The sequence below is a fragment of the Oncorhynchus masou genome, chromosome 9 (assembly GCF_036934945.1).
Source record: "Oncorhynchus masou masou isolate Uvic2021 chromosome 9, UVic_Omas_1.1, whole genome shotgun sequence".
Classification (NCBI taxonomy): domain Eukaryota; kingdom Metazoa; phylum Chordata; class Actinopteri; order Salmoniformes; family Salmonidae; genus Oncorhynchus; species Oncorhynchus masou.
This window is the reverse complement of record NC_088220.1, coordinates 87,500,404-87,528,137: the sequence shown is the minus strand read 5'-3', so window position 1 is coordinate 87,528,137 and position 27,734 is coordinate 87,500,404. Positions and strand designations below refer to the sequence as shown.

Genomic DNA, 27,734 nt, shown 5'->3' with positions numbered 1-27,734 from the left:
ACTGCTCTTAAATACAAGTAAAACTAAATGCCTGGTCTTCAACCGATCGTTTGCCCACACCTGCCCGCCCGTCCAGCATCACTACTCTGGACAGTTCTGACTTTGAATATGTGGACTATAAATACCTGGATGTCTGGTTAAACTGTAAACTCTCCTTCCAGACTCACATTAAGTATCTCCATTCCAAAATTAAATATTGAATTGGCTTCCTATTTCGCTACAAGGAATCCTTCACTCATACTGCCAAACATACCCTCGTAAAACTGACTATCCTACCGATCCTTGACTTCGGCGATGTCATTTACAAAATATCTGTCTATCACAGTGCCTTCTGTTTTTTCACCAAAGCCCCATATACTACCCACCACTGCGACCTGTATGCTCTCGTTGGCTGGCCCTCGCTTCATATTTGTCGCCAAACCCACTGGCTACAGGTCATCTATAAGTCTTAACTAGGTAAAACCCCGCCTTATCTCAGCTCATTGGTCATGATAACAACACCCACCTGTAGCACGCGTTCCAGCAGGTATATTTCACTGGTCATCCCCAAAGCCAATTCCTCCATTGGTCGCCTTTCCTTCCAGTTCTCTGCTGCAAATGACTAGAACAAACTGCAAAAATCACTGAAGCTGGATACTCATATCTCCCTCACTATCTCTGTGCTGCTCTGACAGCACCAGCTGTCAGAGCAGCACACAGATCATTGCACCTGTACATAGCCCATCTGTAAGTAGCCCATCCAACTACCTCATCCCCATGTTATTTATTTTTGCTACTTTGCACCCCAGTATCTCTACCTGCACATTCATCTTCTGCACATCCTACTATTCCAGTGTTTAATTGTTATATTGTAATTACCTCGCCACTACGGCCTATTTATTGCCTTACCTCCCTTATCTTACCTCATTTGCACACACTGTATATAGACTTACTCTATTGTGTTATTGACTGTATGTTTACTCCATGTGTAACTCTGTGTTGTTGTTTGTGTCACACTGCTTTGCTTTATCTTGGCCAGGTCACAGTTGTAAATGAGAACCTGTTCTCATCTGGTCTACCCGGTTAAATAAAGGTGATCTGGCGTCTACCCGGTTAAATAAAGGTGATCTGGCGTCTACCCGGTTAAATAAAGGTGATCTGGCGTCTACCCGGTTAAATAAAGGTGATCTGGCGTCTACCCGGTTAAATAAAGGTGATCTGGTGTCTACCCGGTTAAATAAAGGTGATCTGGTGTCTACCCGGTTAAATAAAGGTGATCTGGCCTACCCGGTTAAATAAAGGTGATCTGGCCTACCCGGTTAAATAAAGGTGATCTGGCCTACCCGGTTAAATAAAGGTGATCTGGCCTACCCGGTTAAATAAAGGTGATCTGGCCTACCCGGTTAAATAAAGGTGATCTGGCCTACCTGGTTAAATAAAGGTGATCTGGCCTACCTGGTTAAATAAAGGTGATCTGGCCTACCTGGTTAAATAAAGGTGAAATATATTTTTTATTTCAACTCTTCTAGAAAAGAAGCAAGGTTTGATTTACAGTTTTACTAAATGTACATTTATTTTTTAAAAAGTGTCATTATACACAATAAATACAATACAAAATTAATCTGTAATAATATACTACCAATTCTCTTCAGGTTTTGTTGTACATTAGTTTGTTTGTCCATGTTGTTGTTGCTCTCGCTGCGTTTGGGTTTGACTTCTCCACTGAGCTTTGAATAGGGATGACATGGAGGAAGAGAGGGATGACATGGAGGAAGAGAGGGATGACATGGAGGAAGAGAGGGATGACATGGAGGAAGAGAGGGATGACATGGAGGAAGAGAGGGATGACATGGAGGAAGAGAGGGATGACATGGAGGAAGAGAGGGATGGATGGAGGAAGAGAGGGATGACATGGAGGAAGAGAGGGATGACATGGAGAAAGAGAGGGATGACATGGAGAAAGAGAGGGATGACATGGAGGAAGAGAGGGATGACATGGAGGAAGAGAGGGATGACATGGAGGAAGAGAGGGATGACATGGAGGAAGAGAGGGATGACATGGAGAAAGAGAGGGATGACATGGAGGAAGAGAGGGATGACATGGAGGAAGAGAGGGATGACATGGAGAAAGAGAGGGATGACATGGAGGAAGAGGGGGATGACATGGAGGAAGAGAGGGATGACATGGAGGAAGAGAGGGATGACATGGAGGAAGAGAGGGATGACATGGAGGAAGAGAGGGATGACATGGAGGAAGAGAGGGATGACATGGAGGAAGAGAGGGATGACATGGAGAAAGAGAGGGATGACATGGAGAAAGAGAGGGATGACATGGAGGAAGAGAGGGATGACATGGAGGAAGAGAGGGATGACATGGAGGAAGAGAGGGATGACATGGAGGAAGAGAGGGATGACATGGAGGAAGAGAGGGATGACATGGAGGAAGAGAGGGATGACATGGAGGAAGAGAGGGATGACATGGAGGAAGAGAGGGATGACATGGAGGAAGAGAGGGATGACATGGAGGAAGAGAGGGATGACATGGAGGAAGAGAGGGATGACATGGAGGAAGAGAGGGATGACATGGAGGAAGAGAGGGATGACATGGAGAAAGAGAGGGATGACATGGAGGAAGAGAGGGATGACATGGAGGAAGAGAGGGATGACATGGAGGAAGAGAGGGATGACATGGAGGAAGAGAGGGATGACATGGAGGAAGAGAGGGATGACATGGAGGAAGAGAGGGATGACATGGAGGAAGAGAGGGATGACATGGAGGAAGAGAGGGATGGATGGACAGTGAAGGGGGGGGTAAGGGTGGCCGTCTGTGTGTTGACTGAAATGCATCGAACCGGTCAGAAAGACAACATCTTGCCAGGACAACCAGAGACATTCACAACAGAAGAGATGTGTTTTACCATACAGGCGATTTCATCACGTCTTCATTAACACCTCAGCAATACAGTAATGAGACAGAGAGCAACCCACAGCAGTCAACCCACAACAGTCAACCCGAGAGCAGTCACCTCACTATTAAAACCAGTGATACACCATGAATATGATGATGGACAACAGGAGAAGAGGACAGTTGACCTGGGGGACACATGGACAACAGGAGAAGAGGACAGTTGACCTGGGGGACACATGGACAACAGGAGAAGAGGACAGTTGACCTGGGGGACACATGGACAACAGGAGAAGAGGACAGTTGACCTGGGGGACACATGGACAACAGGCTGAACCAGAAACTCTATTTGTGATGCTGATAGAAATCCCGATATGGAAAGAGACACATGGATCTGTATGTGATGATATGGTTAAACCAGACCTCTCTCTTCCTGGTGTGGGTTACCTAGTGACAGCAGGCTGTAGGGCGTTATAAACCAGACCTCTCCCTTCCTGGTGTGGGTTACCTAGTGACAGCAGGCTGTAGGGCGTTCTAAACCAGACCTCTCCCTTCCTGGTGTGGGTTACCTAGTGACAGCAGGCTGTAGGGCGTTCTAAACCAGACCTCTCCCTTCCTGGTGTGGGTTACCTAGTGACAGCAGGCTGTAGGGCGTTCTAAACCAGACCTCTTCCTTCCTGGTGTGGGTTACCTAGTGACAGCAGGCTGTAGGGCGTTCTAAACCAGACCTCTCCCTTCCTGGTGTGGGTTACCTAGTGACAGCAGGCTGTAGGGCGTTATAAACCAGACCTCTCCCTTCCTGGTGTGGGTTACCTAGTGACAGCAGGCTGTAGGGCGTTCTAAACCAGACCTCTCCCTTCCTGGTGTGGGTTACCTAGTGACAGCAGGCTGTAGGGCGTTCTAAACCAGACCTCCCTCTTCCTGGTGTGGGTTACCTAGTGACAGCAGGCTGTAGGGCGTTCTAAACCAGACCTCTTCCTTCCTGGTGTGGGTTACCTAGTGACAGCAGGCTGTAGGGCGTTCTAAACCAGACCTCTCCCTTCCTGGTGTGGGTTACCTAGTGACAGCAGGCTGTGGGGTGTTATAAACCAGACCTCTCCCTTCCTGGTGTGGGTTACCTAGTGACAGCAGGCTGTGGGGCGTTCTAAACCAGACCTCTCCATTCCTGGTGTGGGTTACCTAGTGACAGCAGGCTGTAGGGCGTTATAAACCAGACCTCTCCCTTCCTGGTGTGGGTTACCTAGTGACAGCAGGCTGTAGGGCGTTTTAAACCAGACCTCTTCCTTCCTGGTGTGGGTTACCTAGTGACAGCAGGCTGTAGGGCGTTCTAAACCAGACCTCTTCCTTCCTGGTGTGGGTTACCTAGTGACAGCAGGCTGTAGGGCGTTCTAAACCAGACCTCTTCCTTCCTGGTGTGGGTTACCTAGTGACAGCAGGCTGTAGGGCGTTCTAAACCAGACCTCTTCCTTCCTGGTGTGGGTTACCTAGTGACAGCAGGCTGTAGGGCGTTCTAAACCAGACCTCTCCCTTCCTGGTGTGGGTTACCTAGTGACAGCAGGCTGTAGGGCGTTCTAAACCAGACCTCTCCCTTCCTGGTGTGGGTTACCTAGTGACAGCAGGCTGTAGGGCGTTCTAAACCAGACCTCTTCCTTCCTGGTGTGGGTTACCTAGTGACAGCAGGCTGTAGGGCGTTCTAAACCAGACCTCTCCCTTCCTGGTGTGGGTTACCTAGTGACAGCAGGCTGTAGGGCGTTCTAAACCAGACCTCTTCCTTCCTGGTGTGGGTTACCTAGTGACAGCAGGCTGTAGGGCGTTCTAAACCAGACCTCTTCCTTCCTGGTGTGGGTTACCTAGTGACAGCAGGCTGTAGGGCGTTCTAAACCAGACCTCTTCCTTCCTGGTGTGGGTTACCTAGTGACAGCAGGCTGTAGGGCGTTATAAACCAGACCTCTCCCTTCCTGGTGTGGGTTACCTAGTGACAGCAGGCTGTAGGGCGTGTCCCCTCAGTAGTGTTCAGAAGGGCACACCGTAGTAAAACCGTTTGCAACAGAAAAACAAAATCTGTGTTCTTATTGGACTAGTTTGTGTAGTTTCAGATTCTTTTTCACCCGTTTCACCTAGTGAACATGACCACGGTATTATTTCTAGACAGACAGACAGACACAGACAGACAGACAGACAGACAGAGACAGACAGACAGAGACAGACAGAGACAGACAGAGACAGACAGACAGACAGACACAGACAGACACAGACAGACAGACCATGATGAACTCAGGAATGTAATGGAATACAGCGTGTGAATGAAAAACCTCAAGACTAATGATTCTAATGAATGATTGAGCGTGGTTGAGAGAGAGCAGAGGAGACTTCCAGAGTAAAACACGATACATTTTTACACAGGGAGAGAGAGAGAGTCATCATCCACCCATCCATGGAGAGACTGTGAGCATTGTGTCATGTTGTAAAGTACACAACATTCAGATGGACAAACAGTTCATTAAAACACAGCGAGACTTCTCTATCCGCCTCTCCTCCTCTTCAGTCTCTACTGTCCCGTGTGTGAGTGTTTGTGTGTGTGTGTTATCTGCCTTGAGTCTGTGGCACCAGGCCGCCATTGCGTCCTCTGCCTCCAACCTGAGAAGAGGAGGAGGATGAGGAAGAGGAGGGTCTGTGTGTGTTTGAGGAGGACTGGGGGCCCGTGGCGCGCTGTGGCCTGGCGGGGCCCCCTTTAGCCCCGCGCGGCAGGGGCCCCTGGACCTGGCCCTGCAGGTTGAGGATGGAGTCGATGGCACACTGCAGGTGCTCGTTAAGAGACTCATCGTGTGGCGGGGAGCCGGAGGAAAAGGAGGCGTTGTCCATGTCAGGGGAGTCCGACTTACAGCGCTTAGCAGGAAGTGATGAGTCTCTGTAACAGGAAGCATCTGGCGGCGTGGACGGGGGCCCAGGGGCATGCTGGTCCATTCTGAACGTTCCGCTCCCAGACCTCTGATGGTTTTTACTGCTCATCCTTTTACACCTCACCATGTCCGCCCCCCTGTCCGCCCCCATATCCGCCCCCCTGTCCGTCCCCCTGTCCGCCCCCCTGTCCGTCCCCCTGTCCGCCCCCCTGTCCCCCTGCTCCCCCTCACCGTCTCTGGTTCTGTTTGAGAGGTGCGGGTGGGTGTTTGTGTTTGTGATGCCGCGGTACAACACCTCCAGACCTACGCCAGGGGAGGAGGAGGTGGAGTTGCCCAGCCTCGGGGCCTCTCGGCTGGGCTCTGTGTGGGCATGGGAGCCCACCTCCCTGGAGCTGTCTCCTCTCTTCTCCAACTTCACGTTGGCGATCACTGTCCGCTCCGAGAGGGCAGAGGGTGAGGAGGGTGGGAGGGGAGATTTGGGGGGTGAGGGGGAGGGACGGGGATACGGGACACTGTCTCCTCCTCCTCCCGGTACGCCCGGTCGGACGCGCGGACTGATGTTCTCCCGGTAAGTCTTCCGTAGCGGTAGGCGGCAAGTGGTCTGAGGAGGAGTGACCGTGGAGGCGGGGTTACGCTCGACTCCACCCACATTGTGATGTTCTAACGTTCCGTTAATCTGAGCAGTGAAAGAGGATGAGGATGGTGTTGTCGTTGATGATGAAGACCAAGGGTGATAGGGGGGTGGGGGGGCTGTGACTCTCTGGAGGGGGCTGGGGGTCGCCTGTGTGGTTTCTATGGAGACCGTTGCCAAGGAAGTGGCATTACAGGTAGGGGGTGGAGTCCTAATGACAGTAGTTACAGAAGGAGGCGTGGCTAGTGCTGCTACGGCTCGGGCTTTTGGGTGTGCCAGTGCTGATTGTGGCTGGGTGGTGGGGTGTGGTTGGGCTTGAGGCTGGGGTGTGGATGGTGTGTCGAGGGCGGTGTTGTGTACCACCTTACTAAACCCCGCTTCCTGTTTGATCTTGAGCTTCAAGCCGATGCGTGGGCGGGCGGCGTACGTCTTCATGGGAGGTTTACTGGTCCTCTGAGGGAGAGAATCATCATCAGCATCATCAGCTGGACGAGAGGAGGGGCGGTAGGAGGAGCTGGAGGAGAAGGAGCGGTAGGAGGAGCTGGATGAGGAAGGAGGCGGAGGACCCTGGCTGAAGGAGGAGCTGTGACTCTGGGTGTCAACTGTCTGTCTGACCCCTGACCCCAACCTGGCTACAGGAGCTGGGGAGCTGGACCAGGACGCAGACGCCCCCGCTCCTCCCTGCTTTATCACCAGCTTGGTGGAGGGGAAGTGGGCTGGTGTTGAGGCTGTGATGGGGGGGGGACCTTTATCTGTCCCTGCCACAGATACACGACTCCACTCGACGCTGGGCTCAGATGACACAAAAGACTGGGGCACCCTGGCAGCTACACTCTCCTGCTCCAGCATCTTCGAGTTGGCAACGTACTCCTCTGGAGAGAGAGAGAGACAGAGACAGAAAGAGACAGAGACAGAGAGAGAGACAGAGAGAGAGACAGAGAGAGACAGACACAGAGACAGACACAGAGACAGAGAGAGAGACAGAGAGAGAGACAGAGAGAGAGACAGAGAGAGAAAGATATGTTATAAGATGAGGCAGAGATAGAGACCTAACCAAAGACAAAGCTACTCCAAACACTAATCTGATTTGTTATGTGCTGCTCTGCTATACATGAGGGACAGACTGACCAATAGAAAAGTTACAAAGCTTCTCCTTGCTGATCTCTTGTAATTATTGTCAATTCTCTCACTCCCCAAGAGGTTGATCACCTCAAGACACTGGCCAGGGGATAACACACCCACCAGGGATAACACACCCACCAGGGATAACACACCCACCAGGGCACTAGCCAGGGGATAACACATCCACCAGGGATAACACACCCACCAGGGATAACACACCCACCAGGACACTGGCCAGGGGATAACACATCCACCAGGGATAACACATCCACCAGGGATAACACATCCACCAAGACACTGGCCAGGGGATAACACATCCACCAAGACACTGGCCAGGGGATAACACATCCACCAGGGATAACACACCCACCAGGGGATAACACACCCACCAGGGGATAACACACCCACCAGGGGATAACACATCCACCAGGGGATAACACATCCACCAGGGATAACACACCCACCAAGACACTGGCCAGGGGATAACACATCCACCAAGACACTGGCCAGGGGATAACACATCCACCAGGGGATAACACATCCACCAGGGGATAACGCATCCACCAAGACACTGGCCAGGGGATAACACATCCACCAAGACACTGGCCAGGGGATAACACATCCACCAGGGGATAACACATCCACCAGGGGATAACACATCCACCAGGGGATAACACATCCACCAGGGATAACACATCCACCAAGACACTGGCCAGGGGATAACACATCCACCAAGACACTGGCCAGGGGATAACACATCCACCAAGACACTGGCCAGGGGATAACACATCCACCAGGGGATAACACATCCACCAGGGGATAACACATCCACCAGGGATAACACACCCACCAGGGGATAACACATCCACCAGGGGATAACACATCCACCAGGGGATAACACATCCACCAGGGGATAACACATCCACCAGGGATAACACATCCACCAGGGATAACACATCCACCAAGACACTGGCCAGGGGATAACACATCCACCAGGGGATAACACATCCACCAGGGATAACACATCCACCAGGGATAACACATCCACCAGGACACTGGCCATGGGATAACACATCCACCAGGACACTGGCCAGGGGATAACACATCCACCAGGGGATAACACATCCACCAGGACACTGGCCAGGGGATAACACACCCACCAGGGATAACACATCCACCAGGGGATAACACATCCACCAGGACACTGGCCATGGGATAACACATCCACCAGGACACTGGCCAGGGGATAACACATCCACCAGGGGATAACACATCCACCAGGACACTGGCCAGGGGATAACACATCCACCAGGGGATAACACATCCACCAGGACACTGGCCAGGGGATAACACACCCACCAGGGATAACACATCCACCAGGGATAACACATCCACCAGGACACTGGCCAGGGGATAACACATCCACCAGGGGATAACACATCCACCAGGACACTGGCCAGGGGATAACACATCCACCAGGGATAACACATCCACCAGGGATAACACATCCACCAGGGATAACACATCCACCAGGGATAACACATCCACCAGGGGTTAACACATCCACCAGGGATAACACATCCACCAGGGATAACACATCCACCGGGGATAACACATCCACCGGGGATAACACATCCACCAGGGGATAACACATCCACCAGGGGATAACACATCCACCAGGGGATAACACATCCACCAGGGATTAACACATCCACCAGGGGTTAACACATCCACCAGGGGATAACACATCCACCAGGGGATAACACATCCACCAGGGATTAACACATCCACCAGGGGATAACACATCCACCAGGGGATAACACATCCACCAGGGGATAACACATCCACCAGGGATTAACACATCCACCAGGGGTTAACACATCCACCAGGGGATAACACATCCACCAGGGGATAACACATCCACCAGGGATTAACACATCCACCAGGGGATAACACATCCACCAGGGGATAACACATCCACCAGGGGATAACACATCCACCAGGGATTAACACATCCACCAGGGGTTAACACATCCACCAGGGATAACACATCCACCAGGGATAACACATCCACCAGGGGATAACACATCCACCAAGACACTGGCCAGGGGATAACACATCCACCAGGGGATAACACATCCACCAGGACACTGGCCAGGGGATAACACACCCACCAGGGATAACACATCCACCAGGACACTGGCCAGGGGATAACACACCCACCAGGGATAACACATCCACCAGGACACTGGCCAGGGGATAACACATCCACCAGGGGATAACACATCCACCAGGGGATAACACACCCACCAGGGATAACACATCCACCAGGACACTGGCCATGGGATAACACATCCACCAGGACACTGGCCAGGGGATAACACATCCACCAGGACACTGGCCAGGGGATAACACACCCACCAGGGATAACACATCCACCAGGGGATAACACATCCACCAGGGGATAACACATCCACCAGGGGATAACACATCCACCAGGGGATAACACATCCACCAGGACACTGGCCAGGGGATAACACACCCACCAGGGATAACACATCCACCAGGGGATAACACATCCACCGGGGATAACACATCCACCAGGGGATAACACATCCATGATAAGTGCTAAAACACATCCACAATTCCCCATAAAGGCACCTAAAGGAGTCTCTGACCATGAGAAACAAGATTCTCTGGTCTCGTTGAAACCATTAAACATGAATACTTTCCATATGCACTGTGGGTAGCCGAGTGGTTCGAGTGTAGAGGCGGCAGGATAGCCTAGTGGTGAGAGCGTTGGACTCGTAACCGGAAGTTCAGCCGACAAGGTACAAATCTGTTGTTCTGCCCCTGAACAGGCAGTTAACCCACTGTTCCCAGGCCGTCAATGAAAATTTGAATTTGTTCTTAACTGACTTGCCTAGTAAAAAAAAAGGTAAAAAAAAAAAAAAAAGAAAAAGATCCACACGCTGAAAAGTTTTAAACCCTTGAATGAGAAGGTGTTCTTTCTTTATTTTGACTGTTTTCTACATTGTAGAATAATAGAGAAGACATCACAACTATTAAATAACACACATGGAATCACGTAGTAACAAAAGAAATAAACAAATCTAAATATATTTTATGAGCACTATAAAATATATTTTTTACATTTGAGATTCTTCAAAGTAGCCACCCTTGATGACTTCATGACAGCTTTGCAAACTCTTGGCATTCTCTCAACCAGCTTCACCTGGAATACTTTTCCAACAGTCTTGAAGGAGTTCCCACATACGCTGAGCACTTGTTGGCTGCTTTTCCTTCACTCTGCGGTCCAACTCATCCCAAACCATCTCAATTAGGTTGAGGTCGGGTGATTGTGGAGGCCAGGTCATCTGATGCAGAACTCCATCACTCTCCTCTTGGTCAAATAGCCCTTACACAGCCTGGAGGTGTGTTGGGTCATTGACCTGTTGAAAACAAAGGGTAGTCCCACTAAGCGCAAACCAGATGGGATAGTGTATTGCTGCAGAATACTGTGGTAACCATTCTGGTTATGTGTTCCTTGAATTCTAAATAAATCACCAGCAAAGCACCATCACACCTCCTCCTCCTTGCTTCACGGTGGGAACCACACATGCAGAGATCATCTGTTCACCTACTCTGCGTCTCTCAAAGACACAGCGGTTGGAACCAAACATCTCAAATTTGGATTCCTCAACCAAAGGATACATTTCCACTGGTCTGATGTCCAAGCGCTCGTGTTTTCTTGGCCAAAGCAAGTCTCTTCTTATTGTTGGTGTCCTTTAGTAGTGGTTTCTTTGCAGCAATTTGACCATGAAGGCCTGCTTCACACAGTCTCCTCTGAACAGTTGATGTTGTGTTTGGTCTGTTACTCTGTGAAGCATTTATTTGGGCTGCAATTTCTAAGGTGCAGTTAATTGCCAATTTCTGAGGCTGGTTACTCTAATAAACTTGGGTCTTCCTTTCCTGTGGGTTCCTCATGAGAGCCAGTTTCATCATATCGCAGAAGAGGTACCTCTGGGTCTTCCTTTCCTGTGGCGGTCCTCATGAGAGACATACGCGCCACTTTCATCACAGCACATGATGGTTTTGGGGACTGCAGTCGAAGAAACTTTCAAAGTTCCTGACATTTTCTAGATTGACTGACCTTCATCTTTTAAAGTAATGATGGACTGTCGTTTATTTGTGCTGTTCTTGCCATAATATGGACTTGGTCTTTTACCAAATAAGGCTATCTTCTGTATACCAACCCTACCTTCTCACAACACAACTGATTGGCTCAAACACATTAAGAAGGAAAGAAATTCCACATATTAACTTTTTTTAAAGGTTAATTGAAATGCATTCCAGGTGACTACCTCATGAAGCTGATTGAGAGAATGCCAAGAGTGTGCAAAGCTGTCATCAAGGCAAAGGGTGGCTACTTTAAAGAATCTCAAATATATATTTTGATTTGTTTAACACTTTGTTTACAAATGATTACAGCGCAGTATTTGTATTATTCTTTTTCCCTCATCCTTATGAAGCTACGCAATCATTCTGGACCCCACTTTGTGTGTGTGTGTTTGTATGTATAAATATACACTGAACTAAAATATAAACACAACATTGTAACGTGTTGGTCCCGTGGTTCATGAGCTGAAATAAAAGATCCCAGAAATATTCCATACGCACAAAAAAGCCCATTTCTCCACATTGGGTGGGACAGTCTGATTGGGAAGCCAGGCCCAGCCAGGGAGTGGGCCCAGCCAGGGAGTGGGCCCAGCCAGGGAGTGGGCCCAGCCAGGGAGTGGGCCCAGCCAGGGAGTGGGCCCAGCCAGGGAGTGGGCCCAGCCAGGGAGTGGGCCCAGCCAGGGAGTGGGCCCAGCCAGGGGGTGGGCCTATGCCCTTCAAGAGCCACCCATGGCTGCGCCGCTGCCAAGTCATGGAAAATCCATAGATATGGACCTAATGAATGTATTAAAAAATTGACTGATTTCCTTATTTGAACTGTGGCGCAGTAAAATTGTTGCGTTTATATTTTTCGTAAAGTATATATATATATATATATAATTATTATAGATTTTTTTATATATAAAAAAGGTACAGGTATGTTAGATATACATTGGGGTCCAGAATTATTGGTGCCTTCAATAGTTAAGGCTCAGGGGGAGTGTTCAGAAGTTCGGATGAATGACGTGCCCAAAGTAAACTGCCTGTTACTCTGTTACTCAGGCCCAGAAGCCATATAGTTGGTACCATTGGACAGAACAGAAGCCAGGATATGCATGGAATTGGTAGCATTGAGCAGCATTAAAAAAAACTGTTCAAATAATGTCTGTGAGGGACAATCCATTCAGACATATTTGTTTGTTGAGGTCACAAGCCATTTCAATGATAGCCTATGGGAAAAACAAATAGGTAGGACCCAGACTGCAGTTCCTATGGCTTCCACTAGATGTCAGCAATGATCAGAAAGGGTTTCAGGCATGTTTTTTGAAAAATGAACAAGGTTGTAGTTTTTCCCTCATTAGAAAAGTAGTCTTTTTGCGCACGTGATTGAGGTGCACGCTCTTCATTATTTAACTTCCCTATTGAACATACCATTCTCCGTCTTAAATTGTATAGTTTATTTAGATATAAGAGTACCTGAAGATGAATTGAATCATCGTTTTGACTTGTTTGGACGAACTTTTACCGGTAACGTGTTGGATTCGTTTGCATGCATGTTGAACGGTGGCCCGTTCCTGTAGGTTCATGCTCTACAACATCCGCAGAGTACGACCCTGCCTCACACAGGAAGCGGCGCAGGTCCTAATCCAGGCACTTGTCATCTCCCGTCTGGATTACTGCAACTCGCTGTTGGCTGGGCTCCCTGCCTGTGCCATTAAACCCCTACAACTCATCCAGAACGCCGCAGCCCGTCTGGTGTTCAACCTTCCCAAGTTCTCTCACGTCACCCCGCTCCTCCGCTCTCTCCACTGGCTTCCAGTTGAAGCTCGCATCCGCTACAAGACCATGGTGCTTGCCTACGGAGCTGTGAGGGGAACGGCACCGCAGTACCTCCAGGCTCTGATCAGGCCCTACACCCAAACAAGGGCACTGCGTTCATCCACCTCTGGCCTGCTCGCCTCCCTACCACTGAGGAAGTACAGTTCCCGCTCAGCCCAGTCAAAACTGTTCGCTGCTCTGGCCCCCCAATGGTGGAACAAACTCCCTCACGACGCCAGGACAGCGGAGTCAATCACCACCTTCCGGAGACACCTGAAACCCCACCTCTTTAAGGAATACCTAGGATAGGATAAAGGAATCCTTCTCACCCCCCCCCTTAAATGATTTAGATGCACTATTGTAAAGTGGCTGTTCCACTGGATGTCATAAGGTGAATTCACCAATTTGTAAGTCGCTCTGGATAAGAGCGTCTGCCAAATGACTTAAATGTAATGTAAATGTTAAATGTTGAACGAGTGGATTACTGAGATCAATTGTGCCAACTAAACTGAATTTTTTGGGGATATAAAGAGAGATTTCATCGAACAAAACGACCATTCATTGGGTAGCTGGGACCCTTGGGATTGCAAACAGAGTAAGATCTTCACAGTTAAGTGGTTTATTTCATCGCTATTTGGGATTTTGTGACGCCTGTGCTGGTTTGAAAAAGTATTTTGATGTGTGGTGCTGTCCTCAGATAATCAAGGTATGCTTTCGCCGTAAAGCCTTTTTGAAATCTGACAATGCGGTTGGATTAACAAGAAGTTAAGCTTTTAAACAATGTAAGACACTTGTATTTTCATGAATGTTTAATATTACGATTTTTGCGCTCTGCAAATTCACCGGATGTTGTCGTAGTGTAACACTAGCAGGACACCGATCCCAAATGTCAATCCCCGTGTGTGTGTCAAATACATATATAGACCCCCCCCACTCAGAAAGAATTATGGTAAATTACAGCCTTATTCTAAAAGGGATTCAATGAAAAGAATCCTCAGCAATCTACACACAATACCCAATAATGATGAAGCAAAAATAGGTTTTGATACATTTTTGCAAATTTATTTAGAATAAAAAAAAAAAAAATATTCAAACCCTTTACTATGAGACCGGAAATTGAGCTCAGGTGCATCCCGTTTCCACAACTTGATTGGAGTCCACCTGTGGTAAATTCAATTGATTTGGACATGATTTGGAAAGGCACACACCTGTCTATATAAGGTCCCACAGTTGGCAGTGCATGTCAGAGCAAAAACCAAGCCATGAGGTCAAAGGAATTGTCCGTAGAGCTCCAAGACCTGATTGTGTCAAGGCACAGATCTGGGGAAGGGTACCAAACATTTCTGCAGCATTGAAAGTCCCCAAGAACACAGTGGCCACCATCGTTCATAAATGGAAGAAGTTTGGAACCACCAAGACTCTTCTATAGCTGGCAGCCTGGCCAAACGGGGAGAAGAGCCTTGGTCAGGGAGGTGACCAAGAACCTGATGGTCACTCTGACAGAGCTCTTGAGTTACTCTTCCAGAAGGACAACAATCTCTACAGAACTCCACCAATCAGGCCTTTATGGTAGAGTATCGATAGCCTAGCATAGCATTATGTCCAGCTCGCAGCAGGAAGCTTGGTCACGAAAATCAGAAAAGCAATCAAATTAACCGTTTGCCTTTGATGATCTTCGGATGTTTTCACTGACGAGACTCCCAGATAGACAGCAAATGTTCCTTTTGTTCCATAAAGATTATTTTTATACCCAAAATTCTTCCGTTTGCTTCTCACGTCATGTTCAGAAATCCACCGGAAATAGAGGTCATGACAACGGCGAAAAAAATGACAAATTATATCCATAATAGACAGAAACATGGCAAACGGTTTTTTATAATCAATCCTCAAGGTGTTTTTCAAATATCTATTCAATAATATATCCACCGGGACAACTGGCTTTTCAGTAGGAGCGAGAGGAAAAATGACTACCTCTGTCTTTTACACAAGAATCACTTTGAGAGCCCTCAGCTGGCCACTTACGCAATGACAATGCCCCCGTGCACAAAGCGAGGTTCATACAGAAATAAATGGTTTGTCGAGATCGGTGTGGAAGAACTTGACTGGCCTGCACAGAGCCCTGACCTCAACCCCACCGAACACATTTTTTGATGAATTTGAACGCAGACTGCGAGCCAGGCCTAATCGCCCAACATCAGTGCCCGACCTCACTAATGCTCTTGTTGCTGAATGGAAGTCCCCTGCATTAATATTCCAAAATATAGTGGAAAGCCTTCCCAGAATGGAATAGGCTGTTATAGCAGCAATGTTCCAACAACTAGGGGAAAGCCTTCCCAGAATGGAATAGGTTGTTATAGCAGCAATGTTCCAACAACTAGTGGAAAGCCTTCCCAGAATGGAATAGGTTGTTATAGCAGCAATGTTCCAACAACTAGTGGAAAGCCTTCCCAGAATGGAATAGGTTGTTATAGCAGCAATGTTCCAACAACTAGTGGAAAGCCTTCCCAGAATGGAATAGGCTGTTATAGCAGCAATGTTCCAACAACTAGGGGAAAGCCTTCCCAGAATGGAATAGGTTGTTATAGCAGCAATGTTCCAACAACTAGTGGAAAGCCTTCCCAGAATGGAATAGGCTGTTATAGCAGCAATGTTCCAACAACTAGGGGAAAGCCTTCCCAGAATGGAATAGGTTGTTATAGCAGCAATGTTCCAACAACTAGTGGAAAGCCTTCCCAGAATGGAATAGGCTGTTATAGCAGCAGAGGGAACCAACTCCATTTTACTGCCAATGATTTTGGAACAAGATGTTCGACAAGCAAGTGTGGACATGCAGTATCTATCCATTCATATCTCTATATAGATATCTACTTATCTATATCTACATATCTATATCTACATCTATATAGATATCTACCTACATATCTACATCTACATAGCTACCTACATATCTACATCTACATAGCTACCTACATATCTACATCTACATAGCTACCTACATATCTATATCTACATAGCTACCTACATATCTATATCTACATAGCTACCTACATATCTATATCTACATAGCTACCTACATATCTATATCTACATAGCTACCTACATATCTATATCTACATAGCTACCTACATATCTATATCTACATAGCTACCTACATATCTATATCTACATAGCTACCTACATATCTATATCTACATAGCTACCTACATATCTACATCTACATAGCTACCTACATATCTACATCTACATAGCTACCTACATATCTACATCTACATAGCTACCTACATATCTACATCTACACATCTACATCTACACATCTACATCTACACATCTACATCTACACATCTACACATCTACATCTACATCTACACATCTACATCTACACATCTACATCTACACATCTATATCTACACATCTATATCTACACATCTATATCTACACATCTATATCTACACATCTATATCTACACATCTATATCTACACATCTATATCTACACATCTATATCTACACATCTATATCTACACATCTATATCTACACATCTATATCTACACATCTATATCTACACATCTATATCTACACATCTATATCTACACATCTATATCTACACATCTATATCTACACATCTACATCTACACATCTACATCTACACATCTACATCTACACATCTACATCTACACATCTATATCTACACATCTATATCTACACATCTATATCTACACATCTATATCTACACATCTATATCTACACATCTATATCTACATCTACATAGATATCTACATCTACATATCTATCTACATATCTATATCTACATATCTATATCTACATATCTATATCTACATATCTACATATATACAGTTGAAGTCGGAAGTAAGGTGATGCTTGCAAGCCGAAGAACACCATCCCAACCATGAAGCACGGGGGTGGCAGCATCATGTTGTGGGGGTGCTTTGCTGCAGAAGGGACTGGTGCACTTCACAAAATAGATGGCTTCATGAGGACGGAAGATTATGTGGATATATTGAAGCTACATCTCAAAACATCAGTCAGGAAGTTGTGGGCAGAACTGAAAAAGCATGTGCGAGCAAGGATGCCTACAAACCTGACTCTGTAACACCAGCACTGTCAGGAGGAATGGGCCAAAATTCACCCAAAGTATTGTGGGAAGCTTGTGGAAGACTACCCAAAACATTTGACCCCAGTTAAACAATTTAAAGGCAATGCTACCAAATACTAATTGAGTGTATGTAAACTTCTGACCCCCTGGGAATGTGATGAAAGAAATAAAATAAATAAATAATTCTCTCTACTATTATTATTATGACATTTCACATTCTTAAAATAAAGTGGTGATCCTAACTGACCTAAAACAGGGAATTTTTACTAGGATTAAATGTCAGGAATTGCATTTAAACTCAGTCTTTCACATTTGGCTAAGGTGTATGTAAACTCCTGACTTCAACTGCACACACACACACAGTATAGTATTACCAGGTCTGTCCCTGGCGAGGATGCGGTCCTGTCCAAGAGAGATCTTCTCCTCCTGAATAAACATCCTGTCCATCATTACCATCTCAGCTGACGGGCCAAGGCGCTGTGAAACATACAACAGAAACACAGCCAACCAGCCAATCAATCAATCAATCCGCCACAGCACATCAGTTAGTGGAGGGAGAGAAAGAACACACTGAACAGTGGAGGAGGGCTGAGTAAGGAGACAGACCTTAATACAAGGAGGAGGAGAAGGACAAGAACCATTGAGATCAATGTGAGAAAAAAATAGTTAATAAGGTAACAATATGAATTACTTACGGTTGATAATAACCTAAAATAATACTAATTACTTACGGTTGATAATAAGGTAATATATATTGTGAATAACTTACCGTTGACTCCTCAAAAAGCAGGTGTCTGTATTTATCCAGCATGGCCTGCGTTCTCTTCAGGAGCTGACTGGAAACACTCTCAAACTCATCATCCACTGAGGGGAGGGGGGGGCAGAGAGGGAGAGAATGGGACAGACAGTGGAGTTTCTGGTCAGGTCATGTGGTCACTCCCGACCATACACATTAGGGCTTGGGGTTTCTGGTCAGGTCATGTGGTCACTCCCGACCATACACATTAGGGCTTGGGGTTTCTGGTCAGGTCATGTGGTCACTCCCGACCATACACATTAGGGCTGGGAGTTTCTGGTCAGGTCATGTGGTCACTCCCGACCATACACATTAGGGCTTGGGGTTTCTGGTCAGGTCATGTGGTCACTCCCGACCATACACATTAGGGCTTGGGGTTTCTGGTCAGGTCATGTGGTCACTCCCGAACATACACATTAGGGCTTGGGGTTTCTGGTCAGGTCATGTGGTCACTCCCGACCATACACATTAGGGCTTGGGGTTTCTGGTCAGGTCATGTGGTCACTCCCGAAGATACACATTAGGGCTGGGAGTTTCTGGTCAGGTCATGTGGTCACTCCCGACCATACACATTAGGGCTTGGGGTTTCTGGTCAGGTCATGTGGTCACTCCCGACCATACACATTAGGGCTGGGAGTTTCTGGTCAGGTCATGTGGTCACTCCCGACCATACACATTAGGGCTTGGGGTTTCTGGTCAGGTCATGTGGCCACTCCCGACCATACACATTAGGGCTGAGGGTTTCTGGTCAGGTCATGTGGTCACTCCCGACCATACACATTAGGGCTTGGGGTTTCTGGTCAGGTCATGTGGTCACTCCCGACCATACACATTAGGGCTTGGGGTTTCTGGTCAGGTCATGTGGTCACTCCCGACCATACACATTAGGGCTGGGAATTGCCAGGGACCTCACAATACGATCATGATACGAAATGTATTGAGATTCTCACGATTCTATATGTATTGAGATTCTTAATGTGATTCGACGACCCAAACATATTGCTCACTATACGGCAGTGTAGCCTAGTGGTTAGAGTGTAGAGGTGGCAGGTAGCCTAGTGGTTAGAGTGTAGAGGAGGCAGGTAGCCTAGTGGTTAGAGTGTAGAGGAGGCAGGTAGCCTAGTGGTTAGAGTGTAGAGGAGGCAGGTAGCCTAGTGGTTAGAGTGTAGAGGAGGCAGGTAGCCTAGTGGTTAGAGTGTAGAGGAGGCAGGTAGCCTAGTGGTTAGAGTGTATGTATGAATATATATGAAATAAAGTGGTGAAAACATGTTATTTAAAAAAATAAGACAGAGAAGGAAGGAACAGACAACTAGCAACAAATATTTACATAAATAAACAAATATTTACATAAATAAACACATATTTACACTCACAGTCAGACGTTAACTGATCAAAACTAATTTCCTCGTGCTCTCTTGTCAAGTTGCAGCAGACATACATTTACACACCGTAAACAGTGAAATGTTTGGACACACCTACTCTACATTGTAGAATAATAGTGAAGAAATCAAAACTATGAAACTACTCCTATGGAATCAGGTAGACTGTGCAACGCTGTCATCAAGGCAAAGGGTGGCTAGCATGAAGAATCTCAAATATAACATATATTTAGATTTGTTTAACATTTTTTGGTTACTACATGATTCCAGTGTTATTTCACAGTTTTGATGCATTCACTACTATTCTACAATGTAGAAAATAGTGAAAATAAAGAAAAACCCTTGAATGAGTAGGTGTGTCCAAACTTTTGACTGGTACTGTGTATTATACTACCTGGTACTGTATATTATACTACCTGGTCCTGTATATTATACTACCTGGTACTGTGTATTATACTACCTGGTCCTGTATATTATACTACCTGGTCCTGTATATTATACTACCTGGTCCTGTATATTATACTACCTGGTACTGTATATTATACTACCTGGTCCTGTATATTATACTACCTGGTCCTGTGTATTATACTACCTGGTCCTGTATATTATACTACCTGGTCCTGTATATTATACTACCTGGTCCTGTATATTATACTACCTGGTCCTGTATATTATACTACCTGGTCCTGTATATTATACTACCTGGTCCTGTATATTATACTACCTGGTCCTGTATATTATACTACCTGGTATTGTATATTATACTACCTGGTATTGTATATTATACTACCTGGTACTGTATATTATACTACCTGGTCCTGTATATTATACTACCTGGTCCTGTATATTATACTACCTGGTCCTGTATATTATACTACCTGGTCCTGTATATTATACTACCTGGTCCTGTATATTATACTACCTGGTCCTGTATATTATACTACCTGGTACTGTATATTATACTACCTGGTACTGTATATTATACTACTTGGTACTGTATATTATACTACCTGGTCCTGTATATTATACTACCTGGTACTGTATATTATACTACCTGGTACTGTATATTATACTACCTGGTACTGTATATTATACTACCTGGTACTGTGTATTATATTACCTGGTACTGTGTATTATACTACCTGGTCCTGTATATTATACTACCTGGTCCTGTATATTATACTACCTGGTACTGTATATTATACTACCTGGTACTGTATATTATACTACCTGGTACTGTATATTATACTACCTGGTACTGTGTATTATACTACCTGGTCCTGTATATTATACTACCTGGTCCTGTATATTATACTACCTGGTACTGTATATTATACTACCTGGTACTGTATATTATATTACCTGGTCCTGTGTATTATACTACCTGGTCCTGTATATTATACTACCTGGTCCTGTATATTATACTACCTGGTACTGTATATTATACTACCTGGTACTGTATATTATACTACCTGGTCCTGTATATTATACTACCTGGTCCTGTATATTATACTACCTGGTACTGTATATTATACTACCTGGTACTGTATATTATAATACCTGGTACTGTATATTATACTACCTGGTACTGTGTATTATACTACCTGGTCCTGTATATTATACTACCTGGTACTGTGTATTATACTACCTGGTCCTGTGTATTATACTACCTGGTACTGTATATTATACTACCTGGTCCTGTATATTATACTACCTGGTACTGTATATTATACTACCTGGTACTGTATATTATACTACCTGGTCCTGTATATTATACTACCTGGTCCTGTATATTATACTACCTGGTCCTGTATATTATACTACCTGGTACTGTATATTATACTACCTGGTACTGTATATTATACTACCTGGTCCTGTATATTATACTACCTGGTACTGTATATTATTGTGTATTGTGCCATCGGAAAGTATTCAGACCTCTTGACTTTTTTCCCACATTGTTAAGTTACAGCCCCGTTCTAAAATTAATTAAATAAATACAAATCCTCAGCGGCAGGTAGCCATGTGGTTAGAGTGTAGAGGAGGTAGGTAGCCTAGTGGTTAGAGTGTAGAGGAGGCAGGTAGCCTAGTGGTTAGAGTGTAGAGGAGGCAGGTAGCCTAGTGGTTAGAGTGTAGAGGTGGCAGGTAGCCTAGTGGTTAGAGTGTAGAGGTGGCAGGTAGCCTAGTGGTTAGAGTGTAGAGGAGGCAGGTAGCCTAGTGGTTAGAGTGTAGAGGTGGCAGGTAGACTAGTGGTTAGAGTGTAGAGGAGGCAGGTAGCCTAGTGGTTAGAGTGTAGAGGAGGCAGGGTAGCCTAGTGGTTAGAGTGTAGAGGAGGCAGGTGGTTAGAGTGTAGAGGTGGCAGGAAGCCTAGTGGTTAGAGTGTAGAGGAGGCAGGTGGTTAGAGTGTAGAGGAGGCAGGTAGCCTAGTGGTTAGAGTGTAGAGGAGGCAGGTAGCCTAGTGGTTAGAGTGTAGAGGTGGCAGGTAGCCTAGTGGTTAGAGCATTGGGATTGCTCAACGCTAGAGGTTAACTGACTTTCCTCGTTAAATAAAGGTAAAATAAAAAAACTAGAGATCCTTGATGAAAACCTGCTCAGGACCTCAGCAGAAAAATGACCCTAAGCACAAATCAAATCAAATCAAACAGCCAAGACAGCGCAGGAGTGGCTTTGGGACAAGGATCAGGCACAATAGTGGAATTTGAGTTTGCCTTCAAAATAAAAGCATGTCATTGCCAGTGATGCAAATTAATACAAATAGTAGAATTACGCCATACTTTTATTTGAAGGCTAACCGCAAAGTCCACTATTGTGGCTAATCCTCATTGTGGCTAGCTTCACATAGATGGGTCCGACCACCATTAATCAAATGAAAACTGTCGTATAAATTAGGGATATTTTAGATGAGGACACCTAGCTATATTAGCTAGCTAACTAAACTACTGAAACAGATTATGTTGTGTTATAAATAGTGTTATTTGAAGTGTATCATTTTTGACAAAGAAGAACCAAATGGCGTTCCATAGAAATTCTGGATGAGAATTAAATGACTGAACAATGAAACAGCACAGCAAGTTAAGTGAAAGAAATAGGTTTTGATTGTGATTATTGATGATGTTTTACTGGTAATGGGGACTAAATAGCAACAAAATTACTTTTTGGTCAGTGTGGTGTGTGTGTGTGTGTGGTGTGTGGTGTGTGTGTGTAACCTTTATTTAACTAGGCAAGTCAGTTAATGACAGCCCATACGATGCTGGGCCAATTGTGCGCCACCCTATGGGACTCCCAATCACGTCCGGATGTGATACAGCCCGGATTCGAACCATTGACTGTAGCGACACCTCTAGCACTGACATGCAGTGCCTCAGACCTCTGCATCCATGTGTGTGTGTTAACTATTAAGCTGTACTGGAAAGGCCGCTAAAATGTTAAATATCGGTTATCGGTATTGTTTTTTTTTTGGAAAGAAAAATAAATCTGATATCGGCCAAAAATGTCATATCGGTGCATCACTAATAGAAACCTGTTTTTGCTTTGTAATTATTGGGTATTGTGATGTCATTATGGGGTATTGTGATGTCATTATGAGGTATTGTGATGTCATTATGGGGTATTGTGATGTCATTATGGGGTATTGTGTGTAGATTGTTGAGAAAAAAAATACTTAATCCATTTTAGAATAAGGCTGTAACATAACAAAAGTCAAGGGGTCTGAATACCTTCCGAAGGCACGGAAGGTGAACACCCAAAGTATTGGGACAGTGACATATTTGTTGTTGTTTTGGCTCTGTACTCCAGCATTTTGGGAATTATACAATGACTATGAGGTTAAAGTGCAGGACTGTCAGCTTTAATTTGAGGGTTTTTTCATCCATATCGGGGGAAACGTTCAGAAATTATAGCACTTTTGGAACATCGTCCTCCCATTTTAGGGGACCCAAAGTATTGTGACAAATTCACTTACATGTGTATTAAAGTAGTTCAAAGTGTAGTATTTGGTCCCATACTCATAGCACACAATGATTACATGAAGCTTATGACTACAAACTTGTTGGATGCATATTCTGTTTGTTTTGGTTGTGTTTCACATTATTTTGTGCCCAATAGAAATGAATGGAACATGTTTCTAAACACTTCTACATTAATGTGGTTGCTACCCTGATTATGGATAGTCCTGAACGAATGGTGAATAATGAATCCAGAAAGTTAGACGCACAAATATCATGCATCCAAGACATGCTAACCTCTCACCATTACAATAACAGGGGAGGTTAGCATTTTATATCATATCCCCAAGACATGCTAACCTCTCACCATTACAATAACAGGGGAGGTTAGCATTTTATATCATACCCCCAAGACATGCTAATCTCCCACCATTACAATAACAGGGGAGGTTAGCATTTTATATCATATCCCCAAGACATGCTAACCTCACACCATTACAATAACAGGGGAGGTTAGCATTTTATATCATATCCCCAAGACATGCTAATCTCTCACCATTACAATAACAGGGGAGGTTAGCATTTTATATCATACCCCCAAGACATGCTAACCTCTCACCATTACAATAACAGGGGAGGTTAGCATTTTATATCATACCTCAAGACATGCTAACCTCTCACCATTACAATAACAGGGGAGATTAGCATTTTACATCATACCCCCAAGACATGCTAACCTCTCACCATTACAATAACAGGAGAGGTTAGCATTTTATATCATATCCCCCCAAGACATGCTAACCTCTCACCATTACAATAACAGGGGAGGTTAGCATTTTATATCATACCTCCAAGACATGCTAATCTCCCACCATTACAATAACAGGGGAGGTTAGCATTTTATATCATACCTCCAAGACATGCTAATCTCCCACCATTACAATAACAGGGGAGGTTAGCATTTTATATCAAGACATGCTAACATCTCACCATTACAATAACAGGGGAGGTTAGCATTTTATATCATATCCCCCCAAGACATGCTAACCTCTCACCATTACAATAACAGGAGAGGTTAGCATTTTATATCATATCCCCAAGACATGCTAATCTCTCACCATTACAATAACAGGGGAGGTTAGCATTTTATATCATACCTCAAGACATGCTAACCTCTCACCATTACAATAACAGGGGAGATTAGCATTTTACATCATACCCCCAAGACATGCTAACCTCTCACCATTACAATAACAGGAGAGGTTAGCATTTTATATCATACCTCCAAGACATGCTAACCTCTCACCATTACACTAACAGGGGAGGTTAGCATTTTATATCATACCCCCAAGACATGCTAATCTCCCACCATTACAATAACAGGGGAGGTTAGCATTTTATATCAAGACATGCTAATCTCTCACCATTACAATAACAGGGGAGGTTAGCATTTTATATCATACCCCCAAGACATGCTAACCTCTCACCATTACAATAACAGGGGAGGTTAGCATTTTATATCATACCTCAAGACATGCTAACCTCTCACCATTACAATAACAGGGGAGATTAGCATTTTACATCATACCCCCAAGACATGCTAACCTCTCACCATTACAATAACAGGAGAGGTTAGCATTTTATATCATATCCCCCCAAGACATGCTAACCTCTCACCATTACAATAACAGGGGAGGTTAGCATTTTATATCATACCTCCAAGACATGCTAATCTCCCACCATTACAATAACAGGGGAGGTTAGCATTTTATATCATACCTCCAAGACATGCTAATCTCCCACCATTACAATAACAGGGGAGGTTAGCATTTTATATCAAGACATGCTAACATCTCACCATTACAATAACAGGGGAGGTTAGCATTTTATATCATATCCCCCAAGACATGCTAACCTCTCACCATTACAATAACAGGAGAGGTTAGCATTTTATATCATATCCCCAAGACATGCTAATCTCTCACCATTACAATAACAGGGGAGGTTAGCATTTTATATCATACCTCAAGACATGCTAACCTCTCACCATTACAATAACAGGGGAGATTAGCATTTTACATCATACCCCCAAGACATGCTAACCTCTCACCATTACAATAACAGGAGAGGTTAGCATTTTATATCATACCTCCAAGACATGCTAACCTCTCACCATTACACTAACAGGGGAGGTTAGCATTTTATATCATACCCCCAAGACATGCTAATCTCCCACCATTACAATAACAGGGGAGGTTAGCATTTTATATCAAGACATGCTAACATCTCACCATTACAATAACAGGGGAGGTTAGCATTTTATATCATACCTCCAAGACATGCTAACCTCTCACCATTACAATAACAGGGGAGGTTAGCATTTTATATCATACCCCCAAGACATGCTAACCTCTCACCATTACAATAACAGGAGAGGTTAGCATTTTATATCATATCCCCCCAAGACATGCTAACCTCTCACTATTACAATAACAGGGGAGGTTAGATTTTTATATCATACCTCCAAGACATGCTAACCTCTCACCATTACAATAACAGGGGAGGTTAGCATTTTATATCAAGACATGCTAACATCTCACCATTACAATAACAGGGGAGGTTAGCATTTTATATCATACCTCCAAGACATGCTAACCTCTCACCATTACAATAACAGGGGAGGTTAGCATTTTATATCATACACCCAAGACATGCTAATCTCCCACCATTACAATAACAGGGGAGGTTAGCATTTTATATCAAGACATGCTAACATCTCACCATTACAATAACAGGGGAGGTTAGCATTTTATATCATACCCCCAAGACATGCTAATCTCCCACCATTACAATAACAGGGGAGGTTAGCATTTTATATCATACCTCCAAGACATGCTAACCTCTCACCATTACAATAACAGGGGAGGTTAGCATTTTATATCAAGACATGCTAACCTCTCACCATTACAATAACAGGGGAGGTTAGCATTTTATATCAAGACATGCTAACCTCTCACCATTACAATAACAGGGGAGGTTAGCATTTTATATCAAGACATGCTAACCTCTCACCATTACAATAACACGGGAGGTTAGCATTTTATATCAAGACATGCTAACCTCTCACCATTACAATAACAGGGGAGGTTAGCATTTTATATCATACCCCCAAGACATGCTAATCTCTCACCATTACAATAAACTGGAGGTTAGCATTTTATATCATACCTCCAAGACATGCTAACCTCTCACCATTACAATAACAGGGGAGGTTAGCATTTTATATCAAGACATGCTAACCTCTCACCATTACAATAACAGGGGAGGTTAGCATTTTATATCAAGACATGCTAACCTCTCACCATTACAATAACAGGGGAGGTTAGCATTTTATATCAAGACATGCTAACCTCTCACCATTACAATAACAGGGGAGGTTAGCATTTTATATCAAGACATGCTAACCTCTCACCATTACAATAACAGGGGAGGTTAGCATTTTATATCAAGACATGCTAACCTCTCACCATTACAATAACAGGGGAGGTTAGCATTTTTTGGGACTATGATATTTGTGCGTCTATCTTCCTCACTCATCATTTTTCAGTAGTCATTGCATGCTATGAATATGGGACCAAATACTAAACGTTTATCTACTTTAATACACATAAGTGAATTTGTCCCAATACCTTTTGGTCCTCTAAAACAGGGGGGCTGTGTATAAAAAGTGCTGTAATTTCTAAACGTTTCACACCCGATATGGATGAAAATACCCTCAAATTAAAGCTGACAGTCCTGCACTTTAACCTCGTAGTCATCGTATCATTTCAAATCCAAAGTGCTGGAGTACAGACCCCCCCCCCCCCCAAAAAAGAATATGTCACTGTCCCAATAGGTTTAAGGGGGGGGTCTTGTTCTTCTATCCTCATGGGGACCTGAAATCACAGAGTCCCCACAAGGATAGTAAAACAAGGAATCTTCTCCCACAT

General features: G+C 44.9%; 1 protein-coding gene across 1 annotated transcript in view; it reads right to left on the bottom strand.

The window, feature by feature from the left end:
• Positions 1-2,903: 2,903 nt before the first annotated feature.
• Positions 2,904-27,734, bottom strand: part of bicra (BRD4 interacting chromatin remodeling complex associated protein) — a 70,498-nt gene continuing 45,667 nt past the window's right edge. The window contains exons 14-16 of the mRNA XM_064972757.1: positions 18,396-18,490; positions 18,001-18,103; positions 2,904-7,287 (exon numbers count right to left, since the gene is read on the bottom strand). Coding sequence (XP_064828829.1) covers positions 5,468-7,287; positions 18,001-18,103; positions 18,396-18,490 — 2,018 coding nt within the window. The 3' untranslated portion in view covers positions 2,904-5,467. The remainder of the gene's footprint in view (positions 7,288-18,000; positions 18,104-18,395; positions 18,491-27,734) is intronic.